Source organism: Syngnathus leptorhynchus, chromosome 2 (assembly GCF_054491065.1).
Source record: "Syngnathus leptorhynchus isolate UIUO chromosome 2, UIUO_Slep, whole genome shotgun sequence".
Lineage (NCBI taxonomy): Eukaryota > Metazoa > Chordata > Actinopteri > Syngnathiformes > Syngnathidae > Syngnathus > Syngnathus leptorhynchus.
This window is the reverse complement of record NC_141196.1, coordinates 23,361,156-23,378,124: the sequence shown is the minus strand read 5'-3', so window position 1 is coordinate 23,378,124 and position 16,969 is coordinate 23,361,156. Positions and strand designations below refer to the sequence as shown.

Below are 16,969 nucleotides of genomic sequence, written 5' to 3'. Positions count from 1 at the left end.
GGGATCGGACCGCCAAGGTCCCCCGCCTTTGGCCGCCGCCCAGCTCGCTTTGCACCCGACCCCTTTGGCCCCTTCTACAGGTGGTGAGCCCATGGGAAGGGGGACCCACGTTTTCTTTTCGGGCTATGCCAGACCGGACCCCATGGGCGAAGGCCCGGCCACCAGGCGCTCACCTTCAAGCCCCACCTCCAGGCCTGGCTCCGGAGAGGGGCCCCGGTGACCCGGGTCCGGGCGAGGGAAAACGCCATCCATATATCTTTTTCATCATAAGGGGTCTTCTGAGACGTGCTTTGTCTGGCCCCTCACCTAGGACCCTTTTGCCATGGGTGACCCTACCAGGGGCATGAAGCCCCAGACAACATGGCTCCTAGGATCATAGGGGCACGCAAACCCCTCCACCACGATAAGGTGACGACTCACGGAGGGGGTTGAATTTCAAATTTGAAAAATATGGAATTTTTGCCAAGTGGGAAGGTGTGAAATAGGTAGGCAAAAGATGAACACTTGAAAGTTGGAACGGGTTGAATCGGTTGACGTATGTAAAAATTAGAAGTGAAAAACAAAATTTTGTGACATTTTGCAAAGTTTTGTGCAAATTTTAAATGTGAAATTTTTGAATTTGCCAAGTTTGGAAATGTCCCCAATGTGATTTGAATGTGTTGAATTATGTGAATTTCAAACTGGAACAACATAAATGTGAAATGTTGAATGTGAAATTCTTCAAATTTGCTAATTATGCAAAAACGGTAAATGTTATGAACAAATAAAATGGTAGCAATCATGCCGTGAATTTTTGGAACGTGTGAAAGTTGGAATGGGGTCAATCGGTTAAAGCATGTGGGAGTAGTTAGGTGTCAAAAAAGTGGGAGGAATGAAAAAGTAAAATAACAATAGTGTGAAGGGCTTCGCCTTCACACAATTATAGATAATTTTTGTACCGCCTTTATGCGATAGTGTGGACGCCGGACGGAAATGACGCCACTCTCTAATGTCAGCTGATCGGAGCAATTTCATGTGATATTGTATTGTATTTGTCGTGTGCTGAGAACATATGAGACTTGAAATTTGCGTTGCTGTCGAGGGTCCACTTGTGCATTTGGACACCTTTCTGCTGGCACAGCGCAAGAAAAACAGTATAATTTGGTTGTTACGTCATTAGAGCCTCACAATAACCTGGGATGGATGCTAAGCTAATAGGCTAGCTGTTGACGGCGGACAGGATTCTTGTTGGCCAGTGATAGCCTCCCCCGACCAAACATGTACGTTCATGACGCGAACCCATCGATTTTATTTTGAGAACATCTTATCGGCCCGTCAAAGAAATCTTCGGAGGCCCATGTCTGGAATCCGCGCAGGCTGACAGAGGAATTCTCTCGCACTCGGCGCCGTCGTCCAACTGTACGATGTGGCTTAAGTTGTTCTTTTTGCTCCTGTATTTCATCATTTTGTTTACGTTAGCTCGGATATTCGAGGCGGTGGTTTGGTATGAGACTGGTGTGTTCGCGACACAACTGGTCGACCCGGTTTCGCTCAGCTATAAGAAGTTGAAGACCATTCTGGAGTGTCGTGGGCTGGGGTACTCTGGACTGGCTGAGAAGAAAGATGTCAGCCAGCTGGTGGAGAAATCAGGTAGACATGCTTATACCTGCATTGTGCTAATCTTTTCAATCGGTTGTTTACCGGCACCTTCCTGAGTCTGTTTCGCTCAACGAATTACAGTGCAACCTACAATATTTGCTTTAATGCAAAAAAAAAAAAAAAAAGCCATCATCCAATGTTACAATGAAGCCATACAAAATGATTTTCCAGATTTGAAGCTTCCTGAGTCTGTTTCGGTCAACGAATTACAGTGCAACCTACAATATTTGCTTTAATGCAAAAAAAAAAAAAAAAAAAGCCATCATCCAATGTTACAATGAAGCCATACAAAATGATTTTCCAGATTTGAAGCTTCAAAATGCGACACAAGTGCGGCAAAAAAAAATGCAGAGCCCACTGTTAAAACTCACAAAAATTTATGGAAAAGCAGAGATAATCATCCATCCATTTTCTGAACCGCTTTGTCCCCACGGGGGTCGCGGGCGTGCTGGAGCCTATCCCAGCTGTCATCGGGCAGTAGGCGGGGGACACCCTGAACCGGTTGCCAGCCAATCGCAGGGCACACAGAGACGAACAACCATTTGCACTCACGCCGAGGGACAATTTGGAGTGCTCAATCGGCCTATCAAGCGGCGTGAGTGACAATTTGGAGTGCTCAATCGGCCTATCAAGCATGTTTTTGGGATGTGGTAGGAAACCGGAGTGCCCGGAGAAAACCCACGCGGACACAGGGAGAAAATGCAAACTCCACACAGGGAGGGCTGGAGGTGGAATCGAACCCGCACCCTCCTAACTGTGAGGCGGATGTGCTACCCAGTGCCCCACCGAGCCACTCTCCATATTTAAAAAAAATCAATATAACAGATGAAAAACTGATACCTAGGGACAATTTAGAGTCTTCAATCAGCCTACCAAGCACGTTTTTGGGATGTGGGAGGAAACCACAAAGACGCTCCTAAAGCACTGCGACAGTGGTCCACTTAAATTTTGGAAAGTCCGTTAGGACTTTAAAAGTATTTTCTACATTTTAGCGACCGCTCTATCACAATAATGTGACCAGCGCAGTCAGTTGTGTGGTCGGCGGCGCGCTACGGTTGCGCGTTCGGCGGTGCGCTGCAGTTGCGCGATCGAACAAAATTAAGCTCCCTGCGCACTGAAGTCCACTTACATTTCAGAAAGTACACCAGGACTTTATTTTCTAAATTTCAGCGACGGCTCTTGTCACAATAATGCGACCAGCACGATGCAGTTGCGCGGTCGGTGACGCACTACGGTTGTGCGTTCGGCGGTGTGCTGCATTTGTGCGATTGGACAAAATTGGTTCCAGTAACCCATGTCCTAAGTCTGAGTCTATATATATATATATATATATATATATATATATATATATATATATATATATATATATATATATATATACACACACACACACACACCACATGCAAAATCTTATACCAAGTGTTGTGGGTATTTTTTCATTTTATTTTGTCTGTAAATAAATGTGTTTTTCTCAAAACAACAGGCGAGCTGACACACGGGGAGTTATATTCAGCCATAAAGAAGGAGAACGAGCAAACCGAGGCAGGTGATGCCAGCAGCACACATTTTAGTGGAGAGATGCACTTCTATGAGTTGGTGGAGGACACTAAAGATGGCATCTGGTTGGTTCAGGTAATCTCATTTCTTGGCACTATGAAATGATTTGCAAGATTTTAAAAAACTCATGGTAAGTTAGGTGTAGTTGAAACAAAACTTGTGTAAAAAACGGCCATCCACAAATTAAACATAGATACTACCGTAATTTTCAGACTATAAGTCGCGTTTTTTTTTTCTTAGTTTGGGTAGGGGGGTGATGTAGTGAAACCGCGATAAACGAACCGCGACGAACCGCAATGTAGCAAGGGATTCCTGTCGTTTGAACTGCAAGTGACTTCACCCGTTCCGCGCGGCGGTTGTTTACATAAAAGACAAAGGATTCGATCACGGGATGACGAAGATGACGAAAGGCCCCCATTACTACCGGCATCATTAGCCGCTTTTTTGTAAGTGACACGGAGGACGAAGAGTTTGAAGGACTTTATGATTTGGAGTGACACAGAAGGTTTGAAAAACTATTATGGCTTTTACGCACGCCCGGTCCTTCTCGACAGGAGCTCTCTTTCACCTCCGTAGATGGAAGTCGGGGGCCGGCGCTCGGCTGGATGGCTGTCCGGGGATGGTGGATGGGGCTCGGACATGGCTTTTACGCACGCCCGCTCCAATTTATGGAGCTCTCTTCCACCTCCGTAGCTGGAAGTTCAGTAGTTGTTGGCTTGTTGAACTCTTGTTTTGTTAAATAAAGAGCCGTTTACCAAACCTACGTCTTTCCTGGTACTTTGTTAACGCTACGATATCGTTATATACGAGATCTCTACAGCACACGCGCGGCGTTGTTGACATAAAGAACGAGGAATTTGAGCGATAGATTTAATGATTTGGAGTGACACAGATGGTTTGATAATATTGTTATAATATGATAGTTATTTGAAATATACTCATATGGGTCTGTGGAATAATTAGAAATGCAACTTACAACGGGTCCGATGTTAGCATATGCGGCGCATACGCGGCATTGTTTACAAAAAGCAGAATCGATGGATTTAATGAATTGGAGTGACACAGATGGTTTGATAAACGGATTATTTATGTAATACTTACTTGAATAACTCAGAATGTTACGTCAGGCCAGTTCTCAGCTCCTCGTTTGTGTATATGTCACGTTAGCATACCGTATCGTTTAGCCTGTTGTTGCTGGTTCATGTCTGTTTTGTGCGACTTATACTCCGGTGCGACTTATATATGTTGGTTTTTTTTTCACTTTATTGTGCATTTTATGGATGGTGCGACTTATACTCCGGATCGACTTATACTCCGAAAATTACGGTGTATATATATGTATAACAGTTCACAAAACGTGAAGTACATTAAGTGCAGTACATTATGCTACTTCTTAAGTTAGATGCATCACAACTCTTAACATCAATAAAGCGAGGATGGTCTCTTTTTTGACGTCAAATGAGATTTGTCTCATCTAGGACAATATATGAAAGCGACCCACGTCAGATTTGAGTTTAGTTTTAGTTTAAGAGTTTAGTTTTAAAGTTTTATTTTAGTTTAAGGTAATCTGATCCAGATCAGATGTGCCTACAGTATGAACAGTACAGTACATAGTTCAATTGGATGGATGAATAGAATGATTAAAAATCCTTGTGGTTTATTTGAATGAATTGCAAATCCAAATGTGCTGTGTGCAGAGAGTACTTGTTTCCAAGTGTCACGTTTCGGGCAGACTTAAATGACAAAAACAGGGAAGCCATAAGACCCACGTTAGTTCAAAGCAAGCGCCACATGTTGCCTTTGAGTGACGTCATTTGGTGGCGCTTGTCACAGCTAGGCAACTAAAGAAAGAAACTACAACCCCACAACCGATGTTTGACCTTCCTTCCTCTGGTTAACGGCCGTGTAGTAATAAATACATTTAAAAGCAACCCCAAAAGACCAGGTATTGAATTAGTTGAAAAAGATGACAAAAAAGACATTTTCACATTTTTTTAAACATTATTTGTGTTTGTAAAGAAAATGTATTCAATTTTAATATTCATTATTATGTTTATTTTTGTTACCGATGGAGATCTTGGTGTTTATGCAGGTCATTGCGCAGGACAGAGACGCTCTGCTCAGTAAGTCCAACTGGCGGAAGATGGTACAGAAAGTCTCCCAGTTTGGAATCCGAACTGGAACATTCAACTGCTCTCACGACTACAGGTGGGAATGACACCATTACAATAAACAAAATTCTAGAGCAAAATTGATTTTATTGTTTCTGATGTCTTTATTCTTGCTTATATCTCACAAATTCCCCTCCGTAAGTTGTCACCATATCGTGGTGGAGGGGTTTGCGTGCCCCTATGATCCTAGGAACCATGTTGTCTGGGGCTTCATGCCTCTGGTAGGGTCACCCTTGGCAAAAGGGTCCTAGGTGAGGGGCCAGACAAAGCACGGCTCACCAAATCCCCTTATGATGATAAACAAATATGGACTCAGTTTTCCCTCGCCCGGAAGCGGGTCACTGGGGCCTCTCTCTGGAGCCAGGCCTGGAGGTGGGGCTCAAATGCGAGCGCCTGGTAACCGGGCCTTCGCCCATGGGGTCCGGTCGGGCATAGCCCGAAAAGAAAACGTGGGTCCCCCTTTCCACGGGCTCACCACCTGTAGGAGGGGCCAAGGTGGTCGGGTGCAAAGTGAGCTGGGCGGTGGCCAAAGGCGGGGACCTTGGCGGTCCGATCCCCGGCTGCAGAGGCTGACTCTAGGGACATGGAATGTCACCTCTGTGGCTGGAAAGGAGAACGGGCTGGTGTGTGAGACAGAAAAGTTCAGACTAGACATAGTTGGACTTGCCTCCACACATAGTTTGGGCTCTGGTACAAGCCCTCTCGAGAGGGGCTGGACTCTCTTCCACTCTGGAGTTGCCCACGGTGAGAGGCGTCGAGCAGGTGTTGGCATACTTATTGCCCCCCGACTGGGCGCCTGCACATTGAGGTTCACCCCGGTGAGCGAGAGGGTAGCCTCCCTCCGCCTTCGGGTGGGGGGACGGGTCCTGACTGTTGTTTGTGTCGATGCACCGAACAGCAGCTCAGAGTACCCACCCTTTTTGGAGTCCCTGGAGGAAGTGCTGGAGAGCGCTTCTTCTGGGGACTCTATCGTTCTACTGGGTGACTTCAATGCTCACGTGGGCAATGACAGTGAGACCTGGAAGGGCGTGAATGGGAGGAACGGCCCCCCCGACCTGAACCCGAACGGTGTTCTATTGTTGGACTTCTGTGCTCGACATGGATTTTCTATAATGAACACCATGTTCAAGCATAAGGGTGTCCATGTGTGCACTTGGCACCAGGACACCCCAGGCCGCAGTTCGTTGATTGACTTTGTAGTTGTGTCATCGGATTTGCGGCTGCATGTTTTGGACACTCGGGTGAAGAGAGGGGCGGAGCTGTCAACTGATCACCACCTGGTGGTGGGTTGGCTCCGATGGTGGGGGAAGATGTCGGTCCGACCCGGCAGGCCCAAACGCTCTGTGAGGATCTGCTGGGAACGTCTGGCAGAATCCCCTGTCAGGAAGAGCTTCAACTCCCACCTCCGGCAGAGCTTTTCCCACGTCCCGGGGGAGGCGGGGGACATTGAGTCCAAGTGGACCATGTTCCGCGCCTCCATTGTTGAGGCAGCCGACCGGAGCTGTGGCCGTAAGGTTGTTGGTGCCTGTCGTGGCGGCAATCCGCGAACTCGCTGGTGGAGACCGGCAGTAAGGGATCCCGTCAAGCTGAGGAAGGAGTCCGATCGGGCCGTTTTGGCCTGCGGGACTCCGGAGGCAGCTGACGAGTACCGGATGGCCAAGAAGAATGCGGCTTCGGCGGTTGCTGATGCAAAAACCCAGGCGTGGGAGGAGTTTGGCGAGGCCATGGAGAATGACCTCCGGACGGCTTCGAGGAAGTTCTGGTCCACCATCTGGCGTCTCAGGAGGGGGAAGCAGTGCACGGTCAAGACTGTTTACAGTGGAGATGGTGTGCTTCTGACCTCGACTCGGGACGTCGTGAGTCGGTGGGGGGAATACTTCGAAGACCTCCTCAATTCCACCGATACGCCTTCCATTGTGGAAGCAGGGCCTGGAGACTCTGAGGCGGACTCTCCAATCTCGGAGGTCAAAGTCACTGAGGTCGTTAAAAACTTCCTCGGTGGCAGGGCCCCGGGGTGGATGAGACCCACCCGGAGTTCTTAAAGGCTCTGGGTGTTGTGGGGCTGTCATGGCTGACACGCCTCTACAGCATTGCGTGGACATCGGGGACGGTGCCTCTGGATTGGCAGACTGGGGTGGTGGTTCCCCTCTTTAAGAAGGGGGACCGGAGGGTGTGTTCCAATTACAGGGTAATCACACTCCTCAGCCTCCCTGGTAAGGTCTATTCAGGGGTGCTGGAGAGGAGGATCCATCGGGAGGTCGAGCCTCGGATTCAGGAGGAGCAGTGTGGCTTCCTTCCTGTGGACCAGAACTACATCCTCGGCAGGATCCTGGAGGGTGCATGGGAGTTCGCCCAACCAGTGCACATGTGTGGACTTGGAGAAGGCGTTCGACCTTGTCCCTTGGGAGGTTCTGTGGAGGGTGCTTCGGGAGTACGAGGTGCCTAGCCAACTGATAAGGGCGGTTTGGTACCTGTATCATTGATGCCAGAGTTTGGTCCGCATTTCCGTCAGTAAGTTGGATTCGTTCCCAGTGAGGGTTGGACTCCGCCAAGGCTGCCTTTTGTCACCGATTCTGTTCATAATTTTTATGGACAGAATTTCTAGGCGCATTCGAGGCGTTGAGGGGGTCCGTTTTGGGGACCTCAGCATCGCGTCACTGCGTTTTGCAGATGACGTGGTGCTGTTGGCTTCTTCAGTCCGTGATCGCCAGCTCTCACTGGAGCAGTTCGCAACCGAGTGTGAAGCGGTCGGGATGAGGGTCAGCACCTCCAAATCCGAGTCCATGGTCCTCGGTCAAAAAAGGGTGGAATGCCCCCTCCGGATCGGGGATGAGACCCTGCCCCAAGTGGAAGGGTTCAAGTATCTTGGGGTCTTGTTCACGAGTGAGCGCAGGATGGAGCGTGAGATCGACAGGGGATGGGTGCAGAGTCGGCAGTAATGCACTCTGTACCGGTCCGTCGTGGTGAAGAGAGAGCTGAGCCAAATGGCAAAGCTCTCGATTTACCGGTCGATCTACGCTCCTACCCTCACCTATGGTCACGAGCTATGGGTCGTGACCGAAAGAACGAGATCCATGATACAAGCGGCCGAATTGAGTTTCCTCCGCAGGGTGTCCAGGCTCTCCCATAGAGATAGGGTGAGAAGCTCGGTCATCCGGGAGCGACTCAAATAGCCGCTGCTCCTCCACGTTGAGAGGAGCCAGATGAGGTGGCTCGGGCATCTCATCAGGATGCCTCCTGGACGCGTCCCTGGGGAGGTGTTCCGGGCATGTCCCATCGGTAGGAGACCCCGGGGACGACCCAGGACGCGCTGGAGAGACTGTCTCTCGGCTGGCTTGGGAACGCCTTGGGATCTCCCGGGATGAGCTGGATGAAGTGGCTGGGGAGAGGGAAGTCTGGGAGTCTCTTCTAAAGCTGTTGCCCCCGCGACCCGACCAGAAGATAAGCAGAAGAAGATGGATGGATGGATGGATCTCACAAATTCTTGAATTTACTCAAACACAACAATTCAGAGGAGAGGTTCCAGGAGTTTATTTGGTAATGGCTTGTAATAAGTTGTGTAAATGGTGGTGTAATAATAGTAATAAAATGGTGTAATAATAGGTGTAAAAGAAAAGGGGTGTCTGCAAAACATCTAGCACTATTTGGGAAACTATAATTCATTGTCTGACCTTAATCTTTTTCTTGTCACTTGTGGGGTGGTTTTTAATATTGTACTGAACCAAACAGGACAACCAGGTGCTCCACGAACTCACTTTATTTAAAAAAAGAGAAAAGAAAAGGAGAGTCGGGGCGGGGGACAAAAGTCAAGAATCGTCAGGGCCAACCAATGACAGGTGCCACGACATGGCTGGATGTTTCACGGGGCAGAAGGTAGGCAGGATAGCGGGCAGGCAAACAGACATGTAGGACAGCAGGCAAATGGGCAGACAGACAAGCAGGTGGCAGGTAGACAGGCAGGAGAACATCAGGGGGGGGAGGAGCAGGCGTCTTCTGATCAGGCAGGGAGCGGCGAAGGTTGGGTACAATCGTCAGGCCAGGCGGCAGTCGAAACCAATCGCAGTTGGGGCAGGCCATCGAGGTTAGGCCAGGCAGAGGTCGGGATCAATCGTAATCTGGTCAGGCAGGTAATGGAGATCAGTTTGGAAAACAGCCAGCAAGGAGGAATGGGTAGCAACGCAGATGAATTGACAGGAGTGATGGGAGAACGGTGTTTGAATACACACCCTGATGAGCAGGTAATGAAGAGGCAAGCGACGAGCGCTGATTAGCAGACAGGTACGTACGTAGCGAAAGGTTAGTGAGCGGGGTGCAGGTGGAGCGGGGACGTGTCACACTGTATAGAATATTAATAGTTGTCCAGCTCAGTGGCCTAGTAGTAGAGTGTCCGCCCTGAGACTGGAAGGTTGTGGGTTCAAACCCCAGCCGGGTCATACCAAAGGCTATAAAAATGGAACCCATTGCCTCCTTGTAGTAGCTTTGATTTCCATACATGCAAATGTATTGAGAATATTGTACTTAACATGTGTGAAATGTACAAAAATGTATTGGAGGTAGTAATTTTCTGTCACATTCAATGCAGGATTTAGACCCAAAAGCAAACAGACATGAGTAGGAAACCCCAAATTCTATGTACAAAATTCAAAAGTAACAACAGAGAGCAGAGCTGGACACAGAAAGCATAGAAGGCAAAACGTTCTGACAAAATAACTGAGTAACTCAAGTGTATATATATATATAGAGAGAAAATGATGTATCTAATCCTATGTGAACAAATAAGGAACTAACAATGATCGTCTATGACCAATAAAGGACTAAAGCCACTAGCTTATCAAGGACCGACAGTCATAAAGGACCAAAGCCACTAGCATAATCAATAACCAACAGTCACAAAGGCCCAAAGCATAATCAAGGACCGACAGTCATAAAGGACCAAAGCCACTAACATAGTCAAGGATCGACGGTCATAACATTTTCCATCAAGATAACGATACAAATCCTGATATTAATATAAATCCTGATATTAATTCCTTAACATGTCATGAAAATAATGGAATTTTATCCATCCATCCATTTTCTAAACCGCTTAGTCCCCACGGGGGTCACGGGCATGCTGGAGCCTATCCCAGCCGTCTTCGGGCAGTAGGCGGGGGACACCCTGAACTGGTTGCCAACCAATCGCAGGGCACACAGAGACAAACAACCATTTGCACTCACACCTAGGGACAATTTGGAGTGCTCAATCGGCCTATCAAGCATGTTTTTGGGATGTGGGAGGAAACCGGAGTGCCCGGAGAAAACCCACGCGGACACGGGGAGAACATGCAAACTCCACACAGGGAGGGCCGGAGGTGGAATCGAACCCGCACCCTCCTAACTGTGAGGCGGACGTGCTACCCACCGAGCCGCCCTGGAATTTTATTGTATTTATAAAACACGTTTTATATCAACCACAAAGTGAAATGGAGAATAAGATTGATACAGAAATATCTAGCGGCCAAAAGGGTTAAGTCACACTAGACAACTCCTTTCGCCTTGTCGGAAAAAAAGTTTAACCACTTTTGTGATCAAATTTCTTAAACGGACCTTTCCTGTCTCATATTTGCATGTCAAAGTAGAAAAGTGCAGTAAGCTGTATGTAACAATATTCTCTCCACAAGGTCGTGTGTGAGACGCGGCTGGCAACGTTCCACTCTGGTCATGTCAGTCCCGCAGACGTCAGCATCGAAGGGCAAAGTCATGCTGAAAGAATACAACGGCCGTCACATCGAACCCGAACACATTTTCCGTTGGATGACCTCCCAGATGTCTCACCGCATCAGGACATTGTGTCGTTGGGAGAAGCTGCAGGAGGAGTGGCGCCCCGACCCGCTCCACCCGTTAAAGATGTTTCTGTTCGCTCCCCTGCCTCAGCCGCCTGTTTTCTTCTCCTCGCTCTCTGTTAAGTTCACCGGCAGGATTGAGTTCATTTTTGTGGATGTAAGGCACTGGGACAATGACAGCAGCCTATTAGAGATTGGCGTAACGCAGAGCCCCGCCTACATCCTGAAGATGCCAGAGGGCATATATCACTATGGCAACAGGTGACCGACCCTTCGGTGTGAAACAGATCCTGTGTCATTGTTGAATATTGACAAGGATTTTTGCACTTGTTCTGTTCTCTGCAGTACTGGTGAATTTTTGTCTGTAGCGGCTATGGACACCTTTCTGCGATCAGTCCAACCAGAAGTCAATGATCTTTTTGTACTCAGTCTTGTCCTGATCAACCTTTTGGCATGGATGGATCTCTTCATTACACAGGTAAACTTTGCTTCACTTGAGTAGTGTGATTTAAATACCATTGAATTATAAAGGTCTACACACAAACTGTAACACATCATACGACTGATACTGATGTCAGCAGAGAGCACAGAAGCAATTTGTTTATTTGGGCATTTAGGCTGCGAAAGTGAAATGAATAGTCACTCAAATTTGGGGAGAGGAAATAATAAAAATGGATTCGGTTGAAGTTGGAAAATTATGTAAATAAAAACAAAATGCAATGATTTGAAAATCCTTTTTAACCTATATTCAATTGAATACACTACAAAGACAACATATTTAATGCTCAAACTCATTAACTTTATTTTTCTTTTCTTTTTCTTAGAATTTCATGGCTGCAACACGTGCAGTGGAAGTTGGGAAAGGGCATGTTTACTACTTCCTTACATCACCTTTCCTTTTAATAACACTCACGAAACATTTTGGAAGAGAGGAGAATAATTCTCTTAGCTTCTCATGTGGAATTCTTTCCCATTCTTGCTTGATGAACCGCTTCAGTTGTTCAACAGTCCGGGCGGGGTCTTCTCTGTCGCATCTTACGCTTCATAATGCGCCACACATTTTCAATGGGAGACAAGTCTGGACTGCAAGCGGGCTAGGGGAGAACCTGGACTCTTTTACTTTGAAGACACGCTTTTGTAACACGTGCAGAATGTGGCTTGGCATTATCTTGCTGAAATAAGCAGCGGCGTCCATGAAAAGGACGTCGCTTGGATGGCAGCAAATGTTGCTCCAAACTCTGTATGTACTTTTCAGCATTTATGTTGCCTTCACAGAAATGTAAGTCACCCATGCCATGGGAACTCATGCACCCCTATACCATCACCTGGCTTTTGAACTTTGCGTTGATAACAGTCCAGATGGTCCGCTTCCTCTTTGGTCCGGAGGACACGACGTCCAGTGTTTCTAAAAACTATTTGAAAAGTGGACTCCTCAGACTGAGGCGGCACTGTGGCGCACTGGGTAGCACGTCCGCCTCACAGTTAGGAGGGTGTGGGTTCGGTTCCACCTTCGGCCCTCCCTGTGTGGAGTTTGTATGTTCTCCCCGTGTCCGCGTGGGTTTTCTCCGGGCGCTCCGGGCGCTCCGGTTTCCTCCCACATCCCAAAAACAAGGTTGGTAGGCCGATAGAGGACTCCAAATTGCCCCTAGGTGTGAGTGCGACTGCGGATGGTTGTTCGTCTCTGTGTGCCCTGCGATTAGCTGGCAACCAGTTCAGGGTGTCCCCCGCCTGCTGCCCGATGACAGCTGGAATAGGCTCCAACACGACTGCGACCCCCGTGGGGACAAAGCGGTTCAAAAAATGGATGGATGGATGGATGGATGGATGGATGGATGGATGGATGGATGGATGGATGGATGGATGGATGGATGGATGGATGGATGGATGGATGGATGGATGGACTCCTCAGACCACAAAACACTTTTCCATTGTGCAACAGTCCATTTTACATGAGCTCGGCCAAGAGAACACGGCGGCATTTCTGGATGTTGTTCATAAGCGGCTTTTGCTTTGCATGGTAGAGTTTTAACCCACACTTACTGATGTAGTGACGAACTGTATTTACTGACAGTGGTTTTCTGAAGTTTGCCTGAGCCCATTTGGTGATATCCTTTACACACGGCGGTTTTTAAGGCAGTGCCGTTTGAGGGATCGAAGGTCACAATCATTCAGTCTTGGTTTCCGGCCGTGGTGCTTACGTGCAGTGATATCACCAGATTCTCGGAACTTTTTGATGATGATATGGACCGTAGATGTTGAAATCCCTAAATTCCTTGCAATTTTGCTTTGAGAAATGTTGTTCTTAATCTGTTCAACTATTTTCTCACGCAGTTGTGGACAAATTGGTGAACCTTGCCCCATCCTTGCTTGTGAATGACTGAGCATGTTTGGGGAGGCTCCTTTTATACACAATCATGGTACCCACCTGTTCCCAGTTAGCCAGATCATGTGGGATGTTCCAAATAGGTGTTTGATGAGCTTTTCTCAGCTTTCTCAGTATTTTTTGCTCCTGGACGTGTTGCAGCCATGATATTCTAAGTTAATTATTATTTGGCAAAAAAAAAAATTAAGTTTATCAGATTAAACATTAAATATGTTCTCTTTGTAGTGTATTCAATTGAATATGGGTTGAGAAGGATTTTCAAATCATTGTATTTTGTTTCTATTTACATTTTACACAATTTCCAACCTTTAACCAAATCCGGTTTGTACATTATCTTTATTTGCAACACCGTTTGACTATGCGCGTTGAGTTTGAGCTGTATATTAATGGATTTTTTTATCGGCAGGGAGCAACAGTGAAACGGTTTGTTGTTTTAATCCGAACACTTGGGACCTACAATTCCATCCTGTTGGTGTCCTGGCTTCCATTTCTGGTAGGAAAATGTATATTCTGCAAAAACACTCATTGTGCATTCATAGCCTAGCAACACACTTCTAATTAATAACAGTCACACACAGGGTTGTCACGAAAATCAACATATGGACTTTTCGTTTCATGAATAAAATAAATAGGAAAGTTATTTCCCCGAGTCAATAAATAGTCATTTATATGTATGTTTGTTTGCATACGTAATCACCGTTTATTTGCGCTACTTCTTCCTTCTCCTGTCTGTCACAAGTCGGCACATGCACACGTAAACGCCAGGAGTGGAGCGGCTTGTGAGAAACGGTTCGGTTCAACTCTTACATTTCGGTTCGCTTGTGTTCTGGCAGTTCATTGGCACGCCCAACTCATTTTCTCCTTCATGAATGAGGCAAAGTTGTGTACAGTAGTGCGAATGGATGCAACCATGCTACCCTCTATTATTTCATTGCTTGTTTATGCAATATTGGTTCTGGGAAAGGCGGCTCGGTGGGGTACTGGGTAGCACATCCGCCTCGCAGTTAGGAGGGTGTGGGTTCGATTCCACCTCCGGCCCTCCCTGTGTGGAATTTGCATGTTCTCCCCGAGCCCGCATGGGTTTTCTCCGGGCACTCCGGTTTCCTCCCACATCCCAAAAACATGCTTGATAGGCCGATTGAGCTCTCCAAATTGTCCCTAGGTGTGAGTGCGAATGGTTAGTCTCTGTGTGCCCTGCGATTGGCTGGCAACCAGTTCAGGGTGTCCCCCGCCTACTACCTGATGACGGCTGGGATAGGCTCCTGCGCGCCCGCGACCCCCGTAAGGACGAAGCGGTTCAGAAGATGGATGGATGGATGGATGGATGGATGGATGGATGGATGGATGGATCTGGGAACATTCGCGACATCAATCAGGAAGATGGTTAGTCAGATTTAAATCTGGCCCCTGAAAGGCCACTTCCAAAAAACCATACTTTTCTCTGTGCTTTTTAAAAAAATAATAATAATAATAATTAATTGGATCATTATCCTATTTGCTGGCCTGTGACCCACAACAAACTATTTTCAGTTCTGTCTTTTCATGGGGTCCCATCTTTTTGGCCACAGCTGGGGTTTTTTTTTTCTTTTTTTTTTAAATTGTTATGATGGACCTCATACACATCCGAATTGCGTTTTTTTCAGTACACAATGCCTCATTATGTTTCCAGTTTATGCCTTTATGTGCTGAGGAGAGTTTAACTTGGTCACTAATCCCTTCCTTTTTTTGCCAAGGCCCTTCTTCAGCTGTCCTACCTGGACGCTCTGTATGGTTACAGTCTGAAGTTGCTTCGCTATGCTGACACAACCACTCTGGCAAGCGTGGTGAGAGCTGACTGGACTTTCTATTCGTCTCACCCGGCTCTCTTCCTATCCACCTACCTGGTCCACGGTCTGCTGGTCGATTATTTTGAGAAAAAACGTCGCTGTGGCATCAGAAGCCAGGAGGACAGCAGCACAAATTTGGAGTGGCTGGCCAGTTTGTGGGAGTGGTACACATCGTATCTGCTTCACCCCATTGCATCACTACAACAAGTGCCATCAGACTGGGAGGATGACCCCAACTTCCTTTTTGAGCGTTTGGCTTTCCCCGATCTCTGGCTCCACCCATTAGTGAGCATGGACTACATTAAAGCTTTACCTGCATGGAAGTTCCGATGTCGCGGCGCAGACGTGCTGGAAAAGGAGACTGATTGTTGTTACTCGGATACGGACAGCTGTGGGTCAAGTGACTGTGCGCCACCAAGCAACCAACACCAGGAGAGCAGCACGCACTGTGTCGACAGTAACACGGAGTGCACGTGTACGGCTGATTCCTCGACGCGCCGCTGTTGCCAAGGCAACTTGGACGCCCCATCAGTTGAGAGCGTTTCTCGGCACGAGCGCTGTGACCGGTCAGGGTGGCCCCGTGACGTTCTGCGGTGCTCTGAATGTGTCGTGTGCCTGGAGAACTTTGTGAGTGAAGAACTTCTAATGGCTCTGCCCTGCGGCCACGCCTTCCACCAGCACTGCATCGTGGTGTGGTTAGACGCGGGGCAACACTGCTGCCCTGTGTGTCGCTGGCCCAGCTACAAGAAGAAACAACAGCGCCCGCCGCATGTGCACGGTAGTCTGAGTTGGGACACTTAATTGGAAGGAGCCTTCCTTTTTCCCTGTTTTCTCTTCTCTAATCATGATTTTTGGCTTCATTAGCGCAAGAAGGAATTGTGTTGCACAACTTGCTTGGGGTTAGGGTTAAACATGGAAGGGATGCCAAAGCTAACTTTGTGTATGTGTATGTGTGTTAGCCAAGTTACTGTCATGACAGTCAATCTGCTTGTTTCCTTTTCTGTGATGAATATGCTGCCAAGAGCTAATAAATTTGTAATGGCCAGTCACCACCTGTCTCTTTGTAAGAGTTAGGGTGTCAGAATTTGGGGCATACATGGATTCCTAAACATACTAACATCAACAATGCATTCAAGGCTATGTACTTGAATTAACTTGCTTGAATTATATACATAAGTACATTGAAGAATCACAACAGCTAGTTAGACCAAGCTTGCCATCAAATAGCAGAAAGTATGTTTTTTGTGTTTTGGGATAGGCTCCAGCACACCCGCGACCCCCATGGGGACTATGCGGTTTAGAAAATGGATGGATGGATGGATGGATGGATGGATGGATGGATGGATGGATGGATGGATGGATGGATGGATGGATGGATGGATGGATGGATGGATGGATGGATGGATGGATGGATGGATGGATGGATGGATGGAGACTTATGGGGGATGTTGGTTGTTGAACAACGTGGAGCACCTCAATGCAAATAAAAAGGTGTCACACTCAAACAAGAGCAATACATCCATCCATCCATCTTCTAAACTACTTTTCCTTACGAGGGCCGTGGACGTGTGA

The 16,969-nt window shown here is 47.4% G+C and overlaps 1 protein-coding gene across 3 annotated transcripts; it reads left to right on the top strand.

Annotated features, from left to right (window-relative positions):
- The first annotated feature begins 944 nt into the window (after nucleotides 1-944).
- On the top strand, nucleotides 945-16,446 carry rnf103 (ring finger protein 103). 3 transcript variants are annotated; one of them, XM_085906679.1, is made up of 8 exons: nucleotides 945-1,259; nucleotides 1,459-1,629; nucleotides 3,122-3,270; nucleotides 5,270-5,403; nucleotides 11,027-11,449; nucleotides 11,534-11,666; nucleotides 13,978-14,064; nucleotides 15,305-16,446. In XM_085906679.1, the coding sequence occupies exons 3-8, from the start codon at nucleotides 3,217-3,219 to the stop codon at nucleotides 16,196-16,198; spliced, it is 1,725 nt and encodes a 574-aa protein (XP_085762805.1). In that variant the 5' UTR covers nucleotides 945-1,259; nucleotides 1,459-1,629; nucleotides 3,122-3,216; the 3' UTR covers nucleotides 16,199-16,446. The 3 variants fall into 3 exon arrangements, with proteins under 3 accessions (XP_085762805.1, XP_085762803.1, XP_085762804.1); XM_085906677.1 differs by having other exon boundaries at nucleotides 946-1,629; XM_085906678.1 differs by having other exon boundaries at nucleotides 947-1,629; nucleotides 5,288-5,403.
- The last annotated feature ends 523 nt before the right edge of the window (nucleotides 16,447-16,969 follow it).

Bases quoted from the DNA above. Each gene is read 5' to 3' on its own strand.
- rnf103 (XM_085906677.1), top strand. From the start codon at position 1,404: ATGTGGCTTAAGTTGTTCTTTTTGCTCCTGTATTTCATCATTTTGTTT. The intron at 5,404-11,026 runs GTGGGAATGACA...TCTCTCCACAAG, and splicing joins AACTGCTCTCACGACTACAG to GTCGTGTGTGAGACGCGGCT. The intron at 14,065-15,304 runs GTAGGAAAATGT...TTTTTTGCCAAG, and splicing joins TGTCCTGGCTTCCATTTCTG to GCCCTTCTTCAGCTGTCCTA.